This window comes from Oryctolagus cuniculus, chromosome 17 (assembly GCF_964237555.1).
Source record: "Oryctolagus cuniculus chromosome 17, mOryCun1.1, whole genome shotgun sequence".
In the NCBI taxonomy this organism is placed as follows: Eukaryota; Metazoa; Chordata; class Mammalia; order Lagomorpha; family Leporidae; genus Oryctolagus; species Oryctolagus cuniculus.
Genome location: NC_091448.1, coordinates 42,576,176 through 42,591,300, shown reverse-complemented (window position 1 = coordinate 42,591,300; position 15,125 = coordinate 42,576,176). Strand labels below are relative to the sequence as shown.

The window sequence follows — 15,125 nt, the reverse complement described above, 5'->3', positions numbered from 1 at the left end:
TGCCAGTGATGATACCGAGGAGGCTCTGAGCGTGAGCTAGCAAAAAGCCACCTTCCTCCTTTGCAGGAATTCTGCAGGCCTTTTGCGAAGCCCACCTGGGCAGGCTTTGGAGGTCACTGAGAGGACAGTGGACCCCTCTGCCCGTCCCTCACCCCAGCCCCATGCTGGAGTGGGAAAGCAGGGCCGGCTGGAAGAAAGGGACAAGCCAGAGCCCACGGAATCAGGGAGGGTGGAGGCGGCTGTGGGGGGAGCTCTTTGTCCCCTCTTCGCCTGCCCAGGCCCAGTGACCCCGCCCCAGCAGGCCAGGCCACTAGCAGTGACCAGGGCTGCAGACCCCTGTGGCAGTTGCCACCCTCAAAGAGTGTGCTTGGACACACGGGCAGCACATGGCCCCTGTGAACATACAAAGCCCGCAGCAAGGTCAGGCCTGGGCATGCGACAGGCGTGTGGGGGCAGGGCAAGTCTCCCCTGACAGCAGCAAGGATCCCAGCAGGTGCAGCACTGCCTTTCCCACGCGCTGGGCCCTGAGGTTCCCACCGTGTGCGGTGCAGCCAGAGAGGGCTCGGGAACCAGCCTGTCCTGGCCCAGCTGTGCTGTAGACACTGGCGAGGTTACCAGGGGAGGCACTAGGGGCCTGAGGGCGGGGGCTCCTGTGTGCGTCCATGTGACCAGCAGCTACCGCCACGGTCCCCAGCCGTGGGCCCGGCGTGAGCCGTCCTTCATGATTGCTCATAGGTAGAGTGAATGAATGCTTGCGTGTGTGCTGAGTTCCAGGCTGACTTAGAAGCAGGCTCTAGGAGAAAGATCAAGATGCTGAAATTCAGGGGATAGAAATTCTAGGGGTGGGGGTGGGGGTGGGATGGTGGAGGATGGCTCCAGTGCGTTAGAAAAGCTGGTTATGAAGTTAGCGATTGCCAAGAACCAGGAAAAAAACCGGGCTGGCGAGCTCAAAGTGAGTTGCTCTGATGGAGACATATTTACACGGAGAACTTGGCAACTTTTATCGAGAACCTTAAAAACAGGTGCTCGGTGGAACCACGCGTGTCCTTTACTCAGCAAATATTTGTGAAGCTGCTGCTGTGTACCAGGCGTGGTGGGGCCACCAGGTATACAGTGGCGATCACGACAGGCCCAGCCCTTGCCCTTAGGGAGCTTACTGTGTAGAGGGAAGACACAAATGGATCAAACTACCACCCAGGCACGTCCGTACAAATTGCGACAAATAATCTGAAGGGAAAGTGTAGGGTGCCACGAGACTGGGCAGCAGTGGAGTGGACCCTAATTACGTGGGCACGGTCAGGACAGGTCACTCTCGGGGAAGAACATTTAACAGAGGTACAAAGGGGGACCTGAAGAACAAATATGCTTTACTAGACGACGATCAACTAGGGAGGACAAGTATGCAGGATAGAGAAAACAGCATGTGCAAAGGGCCTGAGGCAGCAAAGAGCTTGCAATGCTTGAGGAGTTGATTGAGGACCAGTAAGCTGGAGTGCAATGGGTGATGGAGAAGGTGGGAGGACATGGGGCTGAAGGGACCAGCTGTGGAGTGTGGGCTTCATCATCAATGTGATGGAGAGTCACTAAAACACTTCCCTAGAGGAGTGGGTGACATGATCTCATTGAAGGGGAGGGAATTAGGGCTGAGAGCGAAGGAGATGAGACAGGAGACTTGCATGGCCAAGGACGGCAACGACGATGGCTGTGGGCAGGTGGGGACCGAGGGCTGGTGTGGGAAGAAGGTAGCTGTGGGAAACAGTGGGGTGAGAGGGAGCAGCTCAGGGATGCTGAAACACCAGGCCATGACAGGAAGGGACGGACGGGGCCAGCCCAGGCCATGGCAGGAAGGGACAGACGGGGCCGGTGAGCAGGACGTTCCCAAGACTGGTGTGGAGCAGTGGTGGCCAGGCTGCCCGAGAGAGTGGGCGGTTGAGGTGGGATGCGGGAGAAAGGGGACCGGCAGGCTGGGGAGGCCAGGGTGCCGCGGGTCATCCACCAGCTGTGGAAGCCCCCAGGGCTGAGTTGTAAGAGCAGAAAGCTGGGAGTGGGCATTTGGTCACACTCGGGATGCACACAGCCTGGATTGGAGGCTCCGGGTTCAAGTCTTGGCTCTGCTTCCGTTCCAGCTTCCTGCTAACATGCACCCTGGGAGGCAACAGGTGACGGCTCAGGCACTTGGGTCCCTGCCACCCACGGGGGAGACCCACATTGAGTTCTGGGACACGCTGGTTTTTTTGTTCCCCCTATAGACAGAGGGTGATTTGATCAAGGGCCTCAGAACAATCAAACACCAAACAAGTATTTTTGTGTGGTTAAGATGTGATCTTGGGAGAAGAGTGGGCAGCGGGGCTCTCGGGTTGTGGCTGTGAGTTTGTGTGAAAGAACCTTCGCCGCTACAGCACAAGCCTAGCCACGGCCTAGCCACGGCCCCATGGCGGCTGCCCAGGGGAAGGCCGCTGTGCCCTGCCCTCAGAGAGGGGCCAGTGGGCCTGCTGTCCCCACGCCTCCTCTGGCTCTGAGGGAACGCACGGGCCTCCCAGCCGGCGGGGCCTTGGGGCTGACCCTGGCTGGAGGGGAGAGGGGCAGGAGAGGGGCAGCCTCAGCCCAGCCCCACGCCTTCGGGGTAACAACGCACGCGCGCACACACACACACACACACACACCTGCCTCACACCTGGCCTCCTTCCTTCCCCAGGTAGAGAAGCTCGTCAAGTATTTGGATCCCAACGACCTGGGGAGGATCAACTTCAAGGACTTTTGCCGTGGGGTGTTCGCCATGAAAGGTAAGGGGGAGGGGGATCCCAGGGCCCTGTCCTGTGTGGTTGGGGGGCTGGCGTGGCAGCCCCCAGCGACCCACAGGAGATGAGGGGGTGGGTCCTGGGCTCCCAGAGCTGCCCAGCCCTGGACAGTGTGGGGGACTGTGGCTCCCCCGTACCAGAGTCGGGGCGCCTGGCCCCATAGCGGTCCTATCTGCCCTTCGTCCATCCTTCCTCTCCCCTGCCTTGTCCTCTGGGTGACACGCCCCCCAGGACGATGCCAGGACGGGGAGCAGAGCAGGCCCCTCCTCTTAGCCCCTCCTGCCTCCCTCCTCCCCTGCCTCCCTCCTCCCCTGCCTCCCTGGTTGTGTAGCACCCCATAAAATCCCTCTTCCTCTTTCCCAAATTCATAAAGGCTGGTTATGAGAAGCAGAACTCCTAAGCTGTCTGTCAGGAGAACGGGGCTCAGGTGCAGCCCCCTGCTGTAGAGAGAGCGTGGGTGCTTCCAGGAGCCTCAAGGCTCCCATTCCCCATGCGGGGAGCCAGGTTTCCCCGCCTGTAGGGCCCCCTTCTCGGCAGGGTGCCTCAGCCTTCCAGGCCGGTGGGTGGTCAGGCGGACGAGCAGGCAGAAGGGGACCGGAGTCACATTAGAGGGAATGAGCCGAGGGCAGGGGACGGCACGCAGAGGCCCCGTCACGCCTTCCCCAGTGGGTTTGCTTGGTGTCTGGGGCCAGCACAGGCTGCACCTGCCTTGTCCAGTGTGGCTTTGGGATGTTTGCTCAGGAACCCAGAGGGAGACCACCTGTGTGACAGAGTGAGCGGGAGGTGGAGCCCTCTGAGGGTGGCCCTAGCCTGGGCATCCTGGAGTTAGCAGGGCCTGGGGGAGTGCTCAGCCTCAGGGCATTAGGTGTGGATTCCATGTGAGCCAGACCAGCACCAACTTACATCCCTTCCTCCTCCAGGAAGCCCTCCTTGATTCCTTTAGCCCAGAGCCTGCCTTCTGCACTGGGGAGTCTTTCTTAGTCCCAGTAGAACACTGAGAACACAGGCCTGTCTGAGCTCCCTCTGCTGGGTGCTGCACCCCTGCCTCTCTCAGCCCTTTCTCCCTCAGGGCCTGGCCAAGGCACTGACCCACCCTATCTGTCTGCCTGCCTGCCCACAGGGTGCGAGGAGCTGTTGAAGGATGTGCTGTCCGTGGAGAGCGCAGGGACGCTGCCGTGCGCACCCGAGATCCCTGACTGTGTGGAGCAGGTAGGACCCCCTCACATGGCGCACTGCCTGCCTTTGCCAGGTCTGCGAGGACCCAGGGCCTGGCCACAAAGTGAAGATACAGCCTCTGGAACCGGAGCGATGAGGCCCCTCGGGAAGCCTCAGCAGACCAGAGCTGGCTTGGTGTAGGGGTGGGGTAGCCCTTGCAGAGTCTCTGGGACTAAGGGGAAACTGAGTCCCAGGAAGGAAAGCCGAGGGCGGGGCTGGAGGCCAGGCAGGCGCGGCTGGTACCATTGCCATCCGAGCCAGTGGCGCGTGGGGTGGGTTTTCCAAATAACAAAGTCCATAGTCCCCTGATGCTAGCTGGGTACCCAGCAGCTCAGTTCAGTCTGACATAAGCTCCCACGAGTCAAGAGCAGTCCTACCAGCCTGTCCCCACTCCAGACTCCAGCGCAGACCCGGGCCCCCACCCCCTCCCTGTGCGTGGGTTCAGTAATTCGCTAGAATGAAGGAGAACATTGCCCTTGGGGCATCAGTGTATTGCAGAGGGTATGACGCGGGAAGACACAGGACAAGGCATGGGTCAGGGTGCGCACGGAGCTTCTGCGCCTTCCTGGCACCAGCTTCCACACGCCTGTGGGTCCGCCCACCCCGGAGAGCTCTGTGTCTGGTAGATCAGTCCTCACCCATGCTCTAGTGTCTCCTCCTGTCAGTAAATGCTAGGTGCACCTGGCTCTGCCCTTGTGTGACCTTGCAGGTGTGGCTGGAACAGGGCCCTCTGTGTCAGGGCGTCACAGGACACGGTTACAACGTCTTCACGGGTTCCGTCTCAGCCCTGGGATTGGGCAGCACTTCATAAAATAGAGGGAGTGTTCCAAGACTCTGAGCAAGGAAGTCAGTTTTATAGACAGCAAAAGGCCGAAGGCAGCAGAAACTAACAGCCAGAAGAGGATTGGACCTCTCCAAGGACCTCCCCTGGGAGGCGGGGACAGGAGGCAGTGCACCAGGGAGGTAACCGGTTAGTTGACATCAAGTTATTTCCAGTGATTTCTGTATAAGGATTAAAGCAGAGGGAACCTTAGTCCCTGCCACCTGCCACTGTCCTGATCGGGATTTCTTGGGAGGTCAGATGGACAGCTTAGTTTCAGCCTGATGATATGAACCTTGAACGTGATTGAGTCTTTTAAAATTTTTATGAGTTTATTTGAGAGACAGAGAGAGCTCCTATCTAGTGGTTTGCTCCCCAGATGGCAGCAGTGGCCCTGGGGCCAAAGCTGGGAGCTGGAAACTCAGTCCAGGGCTCTCCCTGAAGCCTGAAGCTGGTTCAGACAGCAGCTCAGAGGCCCGCATCCCGTGTCTGAGTGCCTGGGTCCAGTACCCGGCTCTGGCTCCTCTCTCCAGCTCCCTGCTAGTGCAGACCCTGAGAGGCGATGTGGTGGCTCACGTGGGAGACCTGGATTGCAGTCCTGTCTCCTGGCTTCAGCCCAGGCCATTGTGCACATTTGTGAATGAATCTGTGCACGGAAGGGTGCTCACTGTCTCCCTCCTTCTCATTTCTTCTCAGATAAAAATGTCAAAGTAAACACCAGAGAGCATGGGCTAGTGAACGTGTCAGGCAGGAGCACATTGTCTGTCAGGTCCTACGTGCTGGGCATAGCCAAGCGTGCAGTGCAGTAGCTGTGTGTGCACCAGCGTCACCGCAGCCCCGTGGGGAATGCCTGGTGCCACAGCGGGACGATGGCTGAGACCGCACTCGGCCGTGGCGATCTTTCAGCTGCCTCATTCTCTCAGGGGACCACCGTCCGTAGGTGGCCCAGCGTCGGCCAAACTTTCTTACACCCTGTGTGACCGCCCCGCTCTACCTCAGTCCCTGCCTGCGTGTTTCCTACAGGACGTTGGGCTCTCCTCCGGAACACGTGGGGACAGCCTCCGAGGCCCCTCCGTTGGCGCCATTACTTCAGGTCCTCACTCTGGCTGGCTCCGAAACCTCGTCCCCAGCTCAGGGTGGTGCCAAACACATGGATGCTCTTCAGAGCTGAAGGAGGCTCAAGGCCTTTGGGATCTAGCTGTGCAGTGGGGTCGGGCTTGGGTGTGGGCAGGCAGGAGAGGGAGAGGGCCCAGGCTGAGGGCAGCTGAGCCCCTCACGTGGGAGGAGGCCCAGGCCCTGTGGAAAGACAAGATTGTAGCAGCATCCGGTACAGGCTTTTTATCGGCAGTTGCTGAATCCAACCTTCAGGATACAATAGCATGAGCGTTCCCACTGGGCAGCCGCAGAGCAGGGGTTCTGAAACCGAAGGTAGGAAAGAGCCGAGTGGTTAACTTCAGGCGGCTTCTGCTTCCTGCTGAGGAGGAGGGAACGCTGGCCTGCTGGGGGAGCTGCCTGTAATCTCTCTCACTTCCCAGAAGGTGGATAAACAGCTGTCCTCAGCCTGCTGGGTGGGACCTGAGCGTGAGCCACTGCATTTGGGTTGGTGTGTGGGGCCGGGGGCAGGAGCCGAGCCCAAAGCAAGGGCTCCAAGTTGGCAGACACCAAAGCTGGCAGCAGGTGTGGGGCAAGCTCCCCCCACCCCAGTAGGGGGCAGGTGGCTGGATCTCCGGAGCTGTGCTCGATATGAGAGCCTGTGGGGAGGAGAGAGGCCCACCGGCCTCCAGGCCTGCCTCGATGGCGCAGGTGTCAGGGGCCACCTCAGGGGAGCAGTACCTCTCCCCAGGGTGGGAGGAACGCCAAGTGCAGCGGACCCTTGGTGGATTGCTGAGCAGGAAGCAGATGGAGGAGGTGTTGTGTGGGGTCGTCCAGAGCTGAGTGCATCCTCCAGTTTGGCCACAGAGCAGCCGAGCAACCCTGGGCAAGCTCCTCGCACGCCAGAGCCTCTCCCCAGCTGCGAGATGGGGCCGTTCCTGTCCCGGGGGTCTGCTGTAGAGATCCAGTGGGGAGACGCAGGTCCTGGAGAGCACCCTCAGAAAGGGGTGCTCAAGTTACAGCTCGCCCTGTTCCCTTCCCCCTTGCAGCCTGCTGTTTCAAAATCATGTCAACAGGAAGCCCTGTCCCTGCAGAGCCAGAGGGCAGAGCCGAGCCCGGCAGCGAGGCTGCGCTCCCCTTGTCTTTGGCTGCTTTTGCAGCCCCCACGCTATGCCAGCCTCACTTTGGTAAAACGTGGCACATGACAAAAACGGGAGAAGTGGGGGAACAGGAGTTGGCACCAAGGACGCACTCCTCTTCATACAGCCACTCTTTCTCCTCCAGAGTGCAGCAGGCAAGGGGCCCGAGGACAGCGTCAGTCTCTCTGGGCACCCCCAGCCCTTCCCTTGGCTTCTCCTGGGGCTTGGCTTTCGCGTTGGTTTCTGCAGGTCTGGGTTTGTAGCTGTTCCCAGGTAGCTCCTTTCTGGCCCTGACAGGTGGCTGGCTGGCCAGAGTCCAGGGGGACGGCTATGGCTGGGTGGACACCGTGGGTGGCCTTGCTGTTCTGCCTGTTCTGCTCAGTCAGCTTGGCCGACATGGGCTCTGCTGCTCCCGTGGGCTCCTGACTGCCGGCGGGGGTGAAGCGGAACAAGTCAAAGGCCAACGTGCTGGGCAGTCTCCCTTCCAGCTCAGGCTCCTGGGAGGGCAGGAGCGAGACCACAGGTGGGGCTGGCTGGGGAATTCTAGTCCTGCAGGCCAAGCCCTCAGTGTCCTGCTGTGTCCCAGCTGTCCCCTAGGGGTCAGCCTGAGACCGGGAGCCTGGATCCTTCCGTGGGCTTCCTGGGTGTCCCCAGGGAATGATCTGAGGAGTGACTTGGAGAATGTGGGGATTTCGCACCAGTAGGACAGTGGGAGCACAGCCCCTGGCGCCCCAGGGGTGGAAGGGGACAAGCCCCCTGGTCCCCACCCCCGCCATGTGGATGAGCCCTCTGACGTCACACTTGATGCGGGTCATGTGAGAACTAGAGTCGGCTGAGCCAGCAGCTTGCTTCCTAGCCCCTTTCCTGGGACACAGGAACCCCTTGACGCAGGCGTTGTGCAGGACACTGGGGCCACCGTCCGTCTGCTGCACCTGTTCCTGACCTTACAGGCGGTCACCCCGCCTGTGTCCTCTGGGCCTGCAGCACCCTGGCGTGGCAAGAGCACCCTGAGGGCAGCCCCAACTGTCAGCCATGTGTTCAGCAGGAACCCCGACCCAAGGGGGCTGGAGTCCCGGGCTGGCCGGCATGTCTGGAAGGACTCCCGGATTCCATGGGTGGTGTCCCTGGGCTGAGGTCTCAGAAAGTACCCTGGGCGTCTCCATGAGATTGACCTGCTCCCAGGGAGCAGTCCCCCATTATTGGGGAGGGGTCTCTGTGGGCAGGGGGATGGGAAGGTGGAGAGAGCCCACCCTCAAGTGTCAAAGGTTAGAGGTCCGTGGTGACCCTTGGCAACTGGTCAAATGAAACCTGACCCCACAGCCCTGTAAGATCTGGCCCTTGGTCATTCTCCTATGTGGACTGGTTAGCAAGGAACCCCAATAAACAATGAGGGTGTCAGGCCGCCTGCTCCACCTGTGAGGCCACTGCATCTGCGATTGGTGCCCCCATCCATCCAACCCCAGACAGGAAAGTGGTGCTCGGCACTCCACGTGCACCTGCTTCCCCCCCCCCCCCACCACAGCCGCTACCAGTGCCCTGGCCATCCCCCCACCTTCTCTCTCCAGACCCCATCCCATCGTCTCCTGGGGTCTTCCCAAGGAGTGGCTTGATTGAGTCCCCGACTCTGTGACCCCTTCACAGGGGCACTGAGCCCGTCACCCTGGGCTCCTCCCTGCTTCTCCAGCCTCGTCGCCCTGTAGCAGCCCTGAAACGCATCACCCATGGCTCCTCGTTCCCTGTCGCCTCTGAGTCTGCACAGGCTTCGTTCGCCTCCGGGACATCCTCCCACCCGTTGTCACCGTCATGGGCTGACTCCTACTCATCTACTCATCTTGTAAGGCTTCCTGAGGCCCGCCTCCTTCAGGAAGCCACCAGCCTGGGGGAGGACCTGTGCTGAGCTTCCTGGGGCCCTGTGCCTGACCCCCACCCTCCAGGAAGCTCCGTGAGTCATCTTGTGCCTTCTCTGCCTCCAGGCTGTAAGCAGGCGCTCCTGTAAATACTTTCCAAATGCTGCTAGCAGAAAAACGTGCGTTCTCAGTTCCTTATCCACCTAGAGTTGATTCTTGTTCTTGGTAGGTGTAGCAGTTGGGCCCTTGAGTTTCCAGAATGTTCCAGCTGTCCCGGTTCCTTTGCTGAATGGCCCTCTCTCCATTCATGGGGGAACTTCACCATCATCCCGTGCCTAATCTCCTTATAAACATGGGCCCCATCCAGGACTCGGGCCTCTTGTGTGGATTTGTCTACCAATTTCTAAGTCAAAACCACAGTTCTGGCTGCTCTTGTGGGGTATCCAATAGAGCCTCCTTTGTCATTCTTTGTTAAAAAAAAGACTTTCATTGCTCTTTTTGCATATTTTCTCTTCCAGGATAGTCTTTCTGTTAAGATCTAGTACAGATCCCGTGAGAGGTTGTGTTTGAAGCTGAATTTGCGCATCACGTGAAGATTGGCGTCCTCGCAGGGTTGAGTTCCGTCATCCAGGCGCTCAGTTTCTCTCTTTGCTGGTTCTGACCTTTTATGCCCTCCTGAGATCTGTGTGATTTTCTCAAGCGGGTTCTGCACGTTTCTTCTTCGGGAGGCTGCATTTTAGGTCCTCTAATGCTGGTACGTGTAGGATCTTCTCGCTGGGACATGTGATTGGTTATGGCTGGTGGTAATCTTTTCGCTGGGACATGTGATTGGTTATGGCTGGGGGTAATCTTCTTGCTGGGACATGTGATTGGTTATGGCTGGGGGTAATCTTCTTGCTGGGACATGTGATTGGTTATGGCTGGGGGTAATCTTCTCGCTGGGACATGTGATTGGTTATGGCTGGTGGTAATCTTCTTGCTGGGACATGTGATTAGTTATGGCTGGTGGTAATCTTCTCGCTGGGACATGTGATTGGCTATGGCTGGCGGTGGGAAAACTCTTGCTTCTGAGTGTGACCTGTCACGATGACCTTCCTAGACTCCCTCATCAGTATCAGCAGTATATTTATGTACTGTTTTCTGGCCTGCTTGAAGTCTGTGTAACAACATAGCCGTATTATGTTTCTTCATAATTTCCCCTTTTATTGTGTTTTAAAAATTCCTTTCATGTATTTGAAAGGCAGAGTTACAGAGAGAGAGGGAGAGAGAGATCTTCTATCTACTGGTTCACTCCCCAGATGGCCGCAACAGTCAGGGCCAGGCCAGGCTGAACCCAGGAGCCCTGAACTTCATTCAGGTTTCCCACGTGGATGCACTGGGGCCATCACCCACAGCTTTTCCCCAGGCACATTAGCAGGGACCTAGATTGGAAGTGGAGCAGCCAGGACTCAAACCAGCACTCATATGGGATGCCAGCGCTGCAGGTGGAAGCTTAACCTGCTGCACTACAATGCCAGCCCCTCTTCATAATTTTAAATGGCTAGATGAAAACAACCAAATTTATATGCCAGTGTCTTGTTGTTGGGTCCATTTTAATCTAATTTTGAGAATTGACAATAACAGTGTTAATACTCAGAGCTGTCTTTCCCCATAGCAACGATGGTAGCTTTAGAGTAAGTCAGAGATTGGCAAATTACAGTCACTATGAGCCAAATTTAGCAGCTTGCTTTCAAAAAATGAAGTTTTGTTGGAACGCAGCCATGCCCATTTGTTTATGTTTGGTCTGTGGCTGTTTTCATTGAGAAGGCAGAGCTGAGTGCAGTCTGCCCTTGATGTCTCTGAGAGATGTGGTCCAGGACCCCCAAGTTATGGAAATCTGAGGATGCTCAAGTCCCGTAAACACAGAGGCATCGTGTCTGGCCATCCCTAGGCAGTCCTCCCAGGTACTTCACATCCTCTCTAAGTGACTTCCGCTACCTAATAAAATGTGAATGCTACATACGTAGCTGTTACACTGCACTGTTTAGGGAATAACGGCAAGGAAAGAGTAGTCTGTCCATGTTCAGTACAGATGTGATTTTGTTCTCAAGATTTAGTTATTTATTGACAGGCAGAGTTACAAAGAGAGAGGAAGAGACACAGAGATTTTCTGTCTGCTGGTTCACTCCAAAAATGGCCCCAACGCCCAGAGCTGAACCAATCTGAAGCCAGGATCCAGGAGCTTCATCTGGGTCTCCCATGTGGGTGTAGGGGCCCAAGGACTTAGGCCATCCCAAGGACTTAGGCCATCCTATGCTACTTTCCCAGTTGCATTAGCAGGGAGCTGGATTGGAAGTGGAGCAGCCAGAACTTGAATCGGTGCCCTTGTGGGATTCCAGTGTCATAGGCAGCAGCTTGACCTGCTGTGCCACAGTGCCAGCCCCATGTTTTCCAAATACTTTACCCAAAGATGGGTCAGAAATGTGGATATAGAACCCGTGGATCCAGTGGCCACTGTCACCGCCAGCAAGGCTGCACGCAGCCTGTGCCCTTTGCAGGAAAAACGTGTCCCTCTCTGGGGCGAGTTCTGTTTTACCAAAGGGATGCAAAATATTCAACCTTCAAATGTGTCCACCAGCCCCTTCCCAGGAATCCCATCAGGGGCTGTGAGACATCTGCCACCTTGTCAGTACTGATATTGCCGATGTCTCAAAGCTTTCCATTCTGAGGGGCCAAGATCAGAACCCTTCTTTGTTTTTGTTTTTGACAGGCAGAGTGGACAGTGAGAGAGAGAGGCAGAGAGAAAGGTCTTCCTTTTGCCGTTGGTTCACCCTCCAATGGCCGCCATGGCTGGTGCGCTGATCCGATGGCAGGAGCCAGGTACTTATCCTGGTCTCCCATGGGGTGCAGGGCCCAAGCACTTGGGCCATCCTCCACTGCACTCCCGGGCCACAGCAGAGAGCTGGCCTGGAAGAGGGGCAACCGGGACAGAATCCAGCACCCCGACCGGGACTAGAACCCGGTGTGCCAGCCCCGCAAGGCGGAGGATTAGCCTAGTGAGCCGCGGCGCCGGCCGCTTCTTTGGTGTTATAATATGGTTGACCTTCTTCTTCTCCGCTTATTTATTTATTTATTTGGAAAACAGAGGGTCAGAGGAAGAGGGAGAGACAGAGAAAGAGATCTTCCACTTGCAGGTTTACTCTCCCAAATGGCTGCAACAGCCGGATCTGGGTAGGTCAAAGCCAGGAGCCAGAAACTCCATCTGGGCATCTCACGTGGGTGGCAGGGACTCAAATGCTTGAGCTGTCATCTGCTGCTTCCCCAGCACGTTAGCAGGAAGCTGAGTCAGAAGTAGAGTGATTGCGACTCAGACCACCACTCCAAAATGAGGTGCCACTGTCGCGTTGGTGGCTTCACCGACACCTGCACCCTGTCATTTATTGTTATGTTGTTCGTAATGACAGCAAACTTTTAAACGTTTTATAGCCAATTCATCAGTCTTTTCCCTTGTGGCTTCAGGCTTTGCTTTCCCACCCGATATTGAAACCATTTATTTTATTTTATTTTATTTTATTTAAAGCTTTAACCCATGGAGTTAATTTTGATGTCTAGAGTGAACCAGGAATCCAGTTTGATCTCTCTCCTCCCTCTCGCCCACCTCCCTCACCTGGTAGCCTGTGTGAGGCTATGTGTGAACAGTCCCCTAGGGGGCGCAATATGCAGGGCTCCGGGGAACCAGGCTGCAAGCTAGACTTGGGCTCATGTTCACAGGACTTCTGCCAAACCTGGTCTTTCCTGAACACTTTGGAAAACCCAGCCAAATGGCTGGCTTCGTGGCATAGGGGGTTAAGCTGACACCTGCGATGCCAGCATCCCATATGGGTACCAGTTCGAGTCCCAGCTGCTCCACTTCTGATCGAGCTACCTGATGGTGTGCCTGGGAAAGCAGTGGAAGATGGCCTAAGTCCTTGTGCCCCTGTACAAGGAGACACAAATGGCGTTCAAGGCCCATGTCCTCAGCCTGGCCCAGCCCAGGAGCAGATGGAAGATCTCTCTCTCCCTGTGTGTGTGTGTGTCTGTGTGTGTGTGTATGTGTGTCCATCTCTCTTCCCTTCAAACAAATAAGTAAATCCTTAAAAACAAACAAACAAACTTGCAGAGTACCTCTCCCTGAGACAGGCCCTGGCGAGCTTACAGCCTAAACATCCGGGCCCCCTGGCTTCCTGTCACCCATCGTGAAGTGAGCATCCCTCTACCCCTCCTGGCACCAGCACTTTTAAGCTCCAAAAATACTTTTCCTGACAGACAGCAGACAGTGCTGTGATTCAGCAGTGCCGGCGCCCTGCTTGCCCTGGCGTGGCGGCCAAGGGAGTCTCACGGCTCAGGGAGGGGCCTGGGTGAGGCATCCCACACACACGTGGCCCGGTGTTTTTCCTATGTCCCAGCACTCTCTCCCTCCAAAAACACAAGTCACTTATTATCCCAAGCATTGGAACTTCCCTAAGAGTAAAAAGATCCTTGATTCATACCTTAGGGAAAGAACTCGGTAAGTCGAAGTGGGCAAGGACAGACAAGGCACAATGCTGAAGCTCCTCTGGTTCTCTCCTCACCCCGGCCTGCCCTGGACTGCCTGGCCCCCACCTCCTCCCCAGGACACCTCCTGCCCAGCCCAACCCGATGCCCACGTGTGCAGATGTCCTGAGAACTTGCCTCGCTCGCGAGAGCCTGGTGAAGCATCGGAGCGCTCCTTACATCCGTGTGATGTCAGCTGAGCAGGAGGGAACAGTCCAGGTTTCATCACCGTGTGCCACGCGCTAGTCCCCACCTCTCTGTGCCATCTTCTGTCAGCAGGCTTCCTTTCACTGATTATACATACATTCTTCTCTCTCATTTGCCTTTGACCCTGGAATCTCAACCTGCTTGTCCCCCTCATTCATGAGTTAGGTCTTGACACAAGGTTAACTATGGGAAAGTGCAAACACATACGCAGTTGCACAAGGACAGCTGTCAGTTCTCAGAAACAACCCAATGGACCAGCGGTTCTCACCCCTGGCTGCACAATGGAATCATGAAAGTTCAAAAAAAAAAAATACTGGTACCTGGGGCCAGCACTGTGGCATGGCAGATTAAGCTACCATTTGCAAAATCATCATCCCATGTAGGAGTCCAGCTGCTCCACTTCCAATCCAGCTCCCTGCTAATGGCCTAGGAAAGCAGTGAAAGATGGTTCAAGTGCTTGGTCCCCTGCCATCCTTGTGGGAGACCCAGAAGAAGCTCCTGGCTCCTGGCTTTGGCCTGGCCCTGCCCTGGCTGTTGCAGCCATTTGGGGAGTGAACCTGTGGGTAGAAGACCTCTCTGTCTCCTTCTGTCTGCCTCTCTCTCTCTCTGTAACTCTGCCTTTCAAATAAATAAATCTATAAAGGAAAGAAAGCATTTGTGCCCCCCAACTCCCACCCTGTGTCCCTTCTGGCATTTAGGAGAGGTAGATTACATGCTTCATTCCCAAAAGCCAGGGAGCAGGGGGACGTAGATGCTGGTGAATTAGTTCCCTGCCCTGTCTGACAGCCAGTCCTTCCCCCCGTCCCATGGACCCCTTGTCCCCCGAGACCTGGGACACCCCATGCCTCTACAGGGTGACCCCTGCCGGGGTGTACAGAACCAGGGGGGCACCGAGGGCCAGGGCTCATCCGTGCAGGGCAGAGAGCATCCATGGCTCCGCATCTCTGCTTGGAACTGGAAAAAGGCAGCGGGGCTCTGCTGCCAGTCCCAGGGAGCCTACCCTGGGCTGCGAACGTGCCGGTGCCTGTGGAGCTGGCCCTGGCACCGGAGTGCAGCACTCCAATGTGTGGGTCCTTGCTCCATGGCCAGGGCCACATCCCCAGCCTCTCTGGGCTGAGATGAGAACCGTGGAGCAGGTGTCTCTCTCGTGAGAGTGTGGCTCTCAGGGGAAACCTGTGAAATAGGACCTGTGACAGTGTGGGGAAGAGGCGTAAGGCCCTGTGGCAAGTGCTCTCTGGGCCTGAGGAGACCCCAGCCATGAGCCAGGGCCCAGAGCCTCTTCCTGGAGCACCAGATTCAGGGGAAGCCTCGGGGACCAGCAGACGTGGGGGTGCTTAGCCTAGCAGTCACAGCACCCGCATGCCACGTCGGAGCACCTGAGCCGGACGCCCGGCTCCGCTCCCTACTCCAGCTTCCTGGGAACGTGCCCCTGGGAAGCAGAGGTGATGACTCAAGT

The 15,125-nt window shown here is 57.0% G+C and overlaps 1 protein-coding gene across 2 annotated transcripts in view; it reads left to right on the top strand.

Annotated features, from left to right (window-relative positions):
* The window catches only part of RAB11FIP4 (RAB11 family interacting protein 4), a 115,445-nt gene that overhangs the window by 31,693 nt on the left and 68,627 nt on the right, over positions 1-15,125 (top strand). For both annotated transcript variants that reach the window (XM_008271054.4, XM_070061096.1), the window contains exons 2-3: positions 2,696-2,783; positions 3,919-4,007. In XM_008271054.4, coding sequence (XP_008269276.2) covers positions 2,696-2,783; positions 3,919-4,007 — 177 coding nt within the window. The remainder of the gene's footprint in view (positions 1-2,695; positions 2,784-3,918; positions 4,008-15,125) is intronic.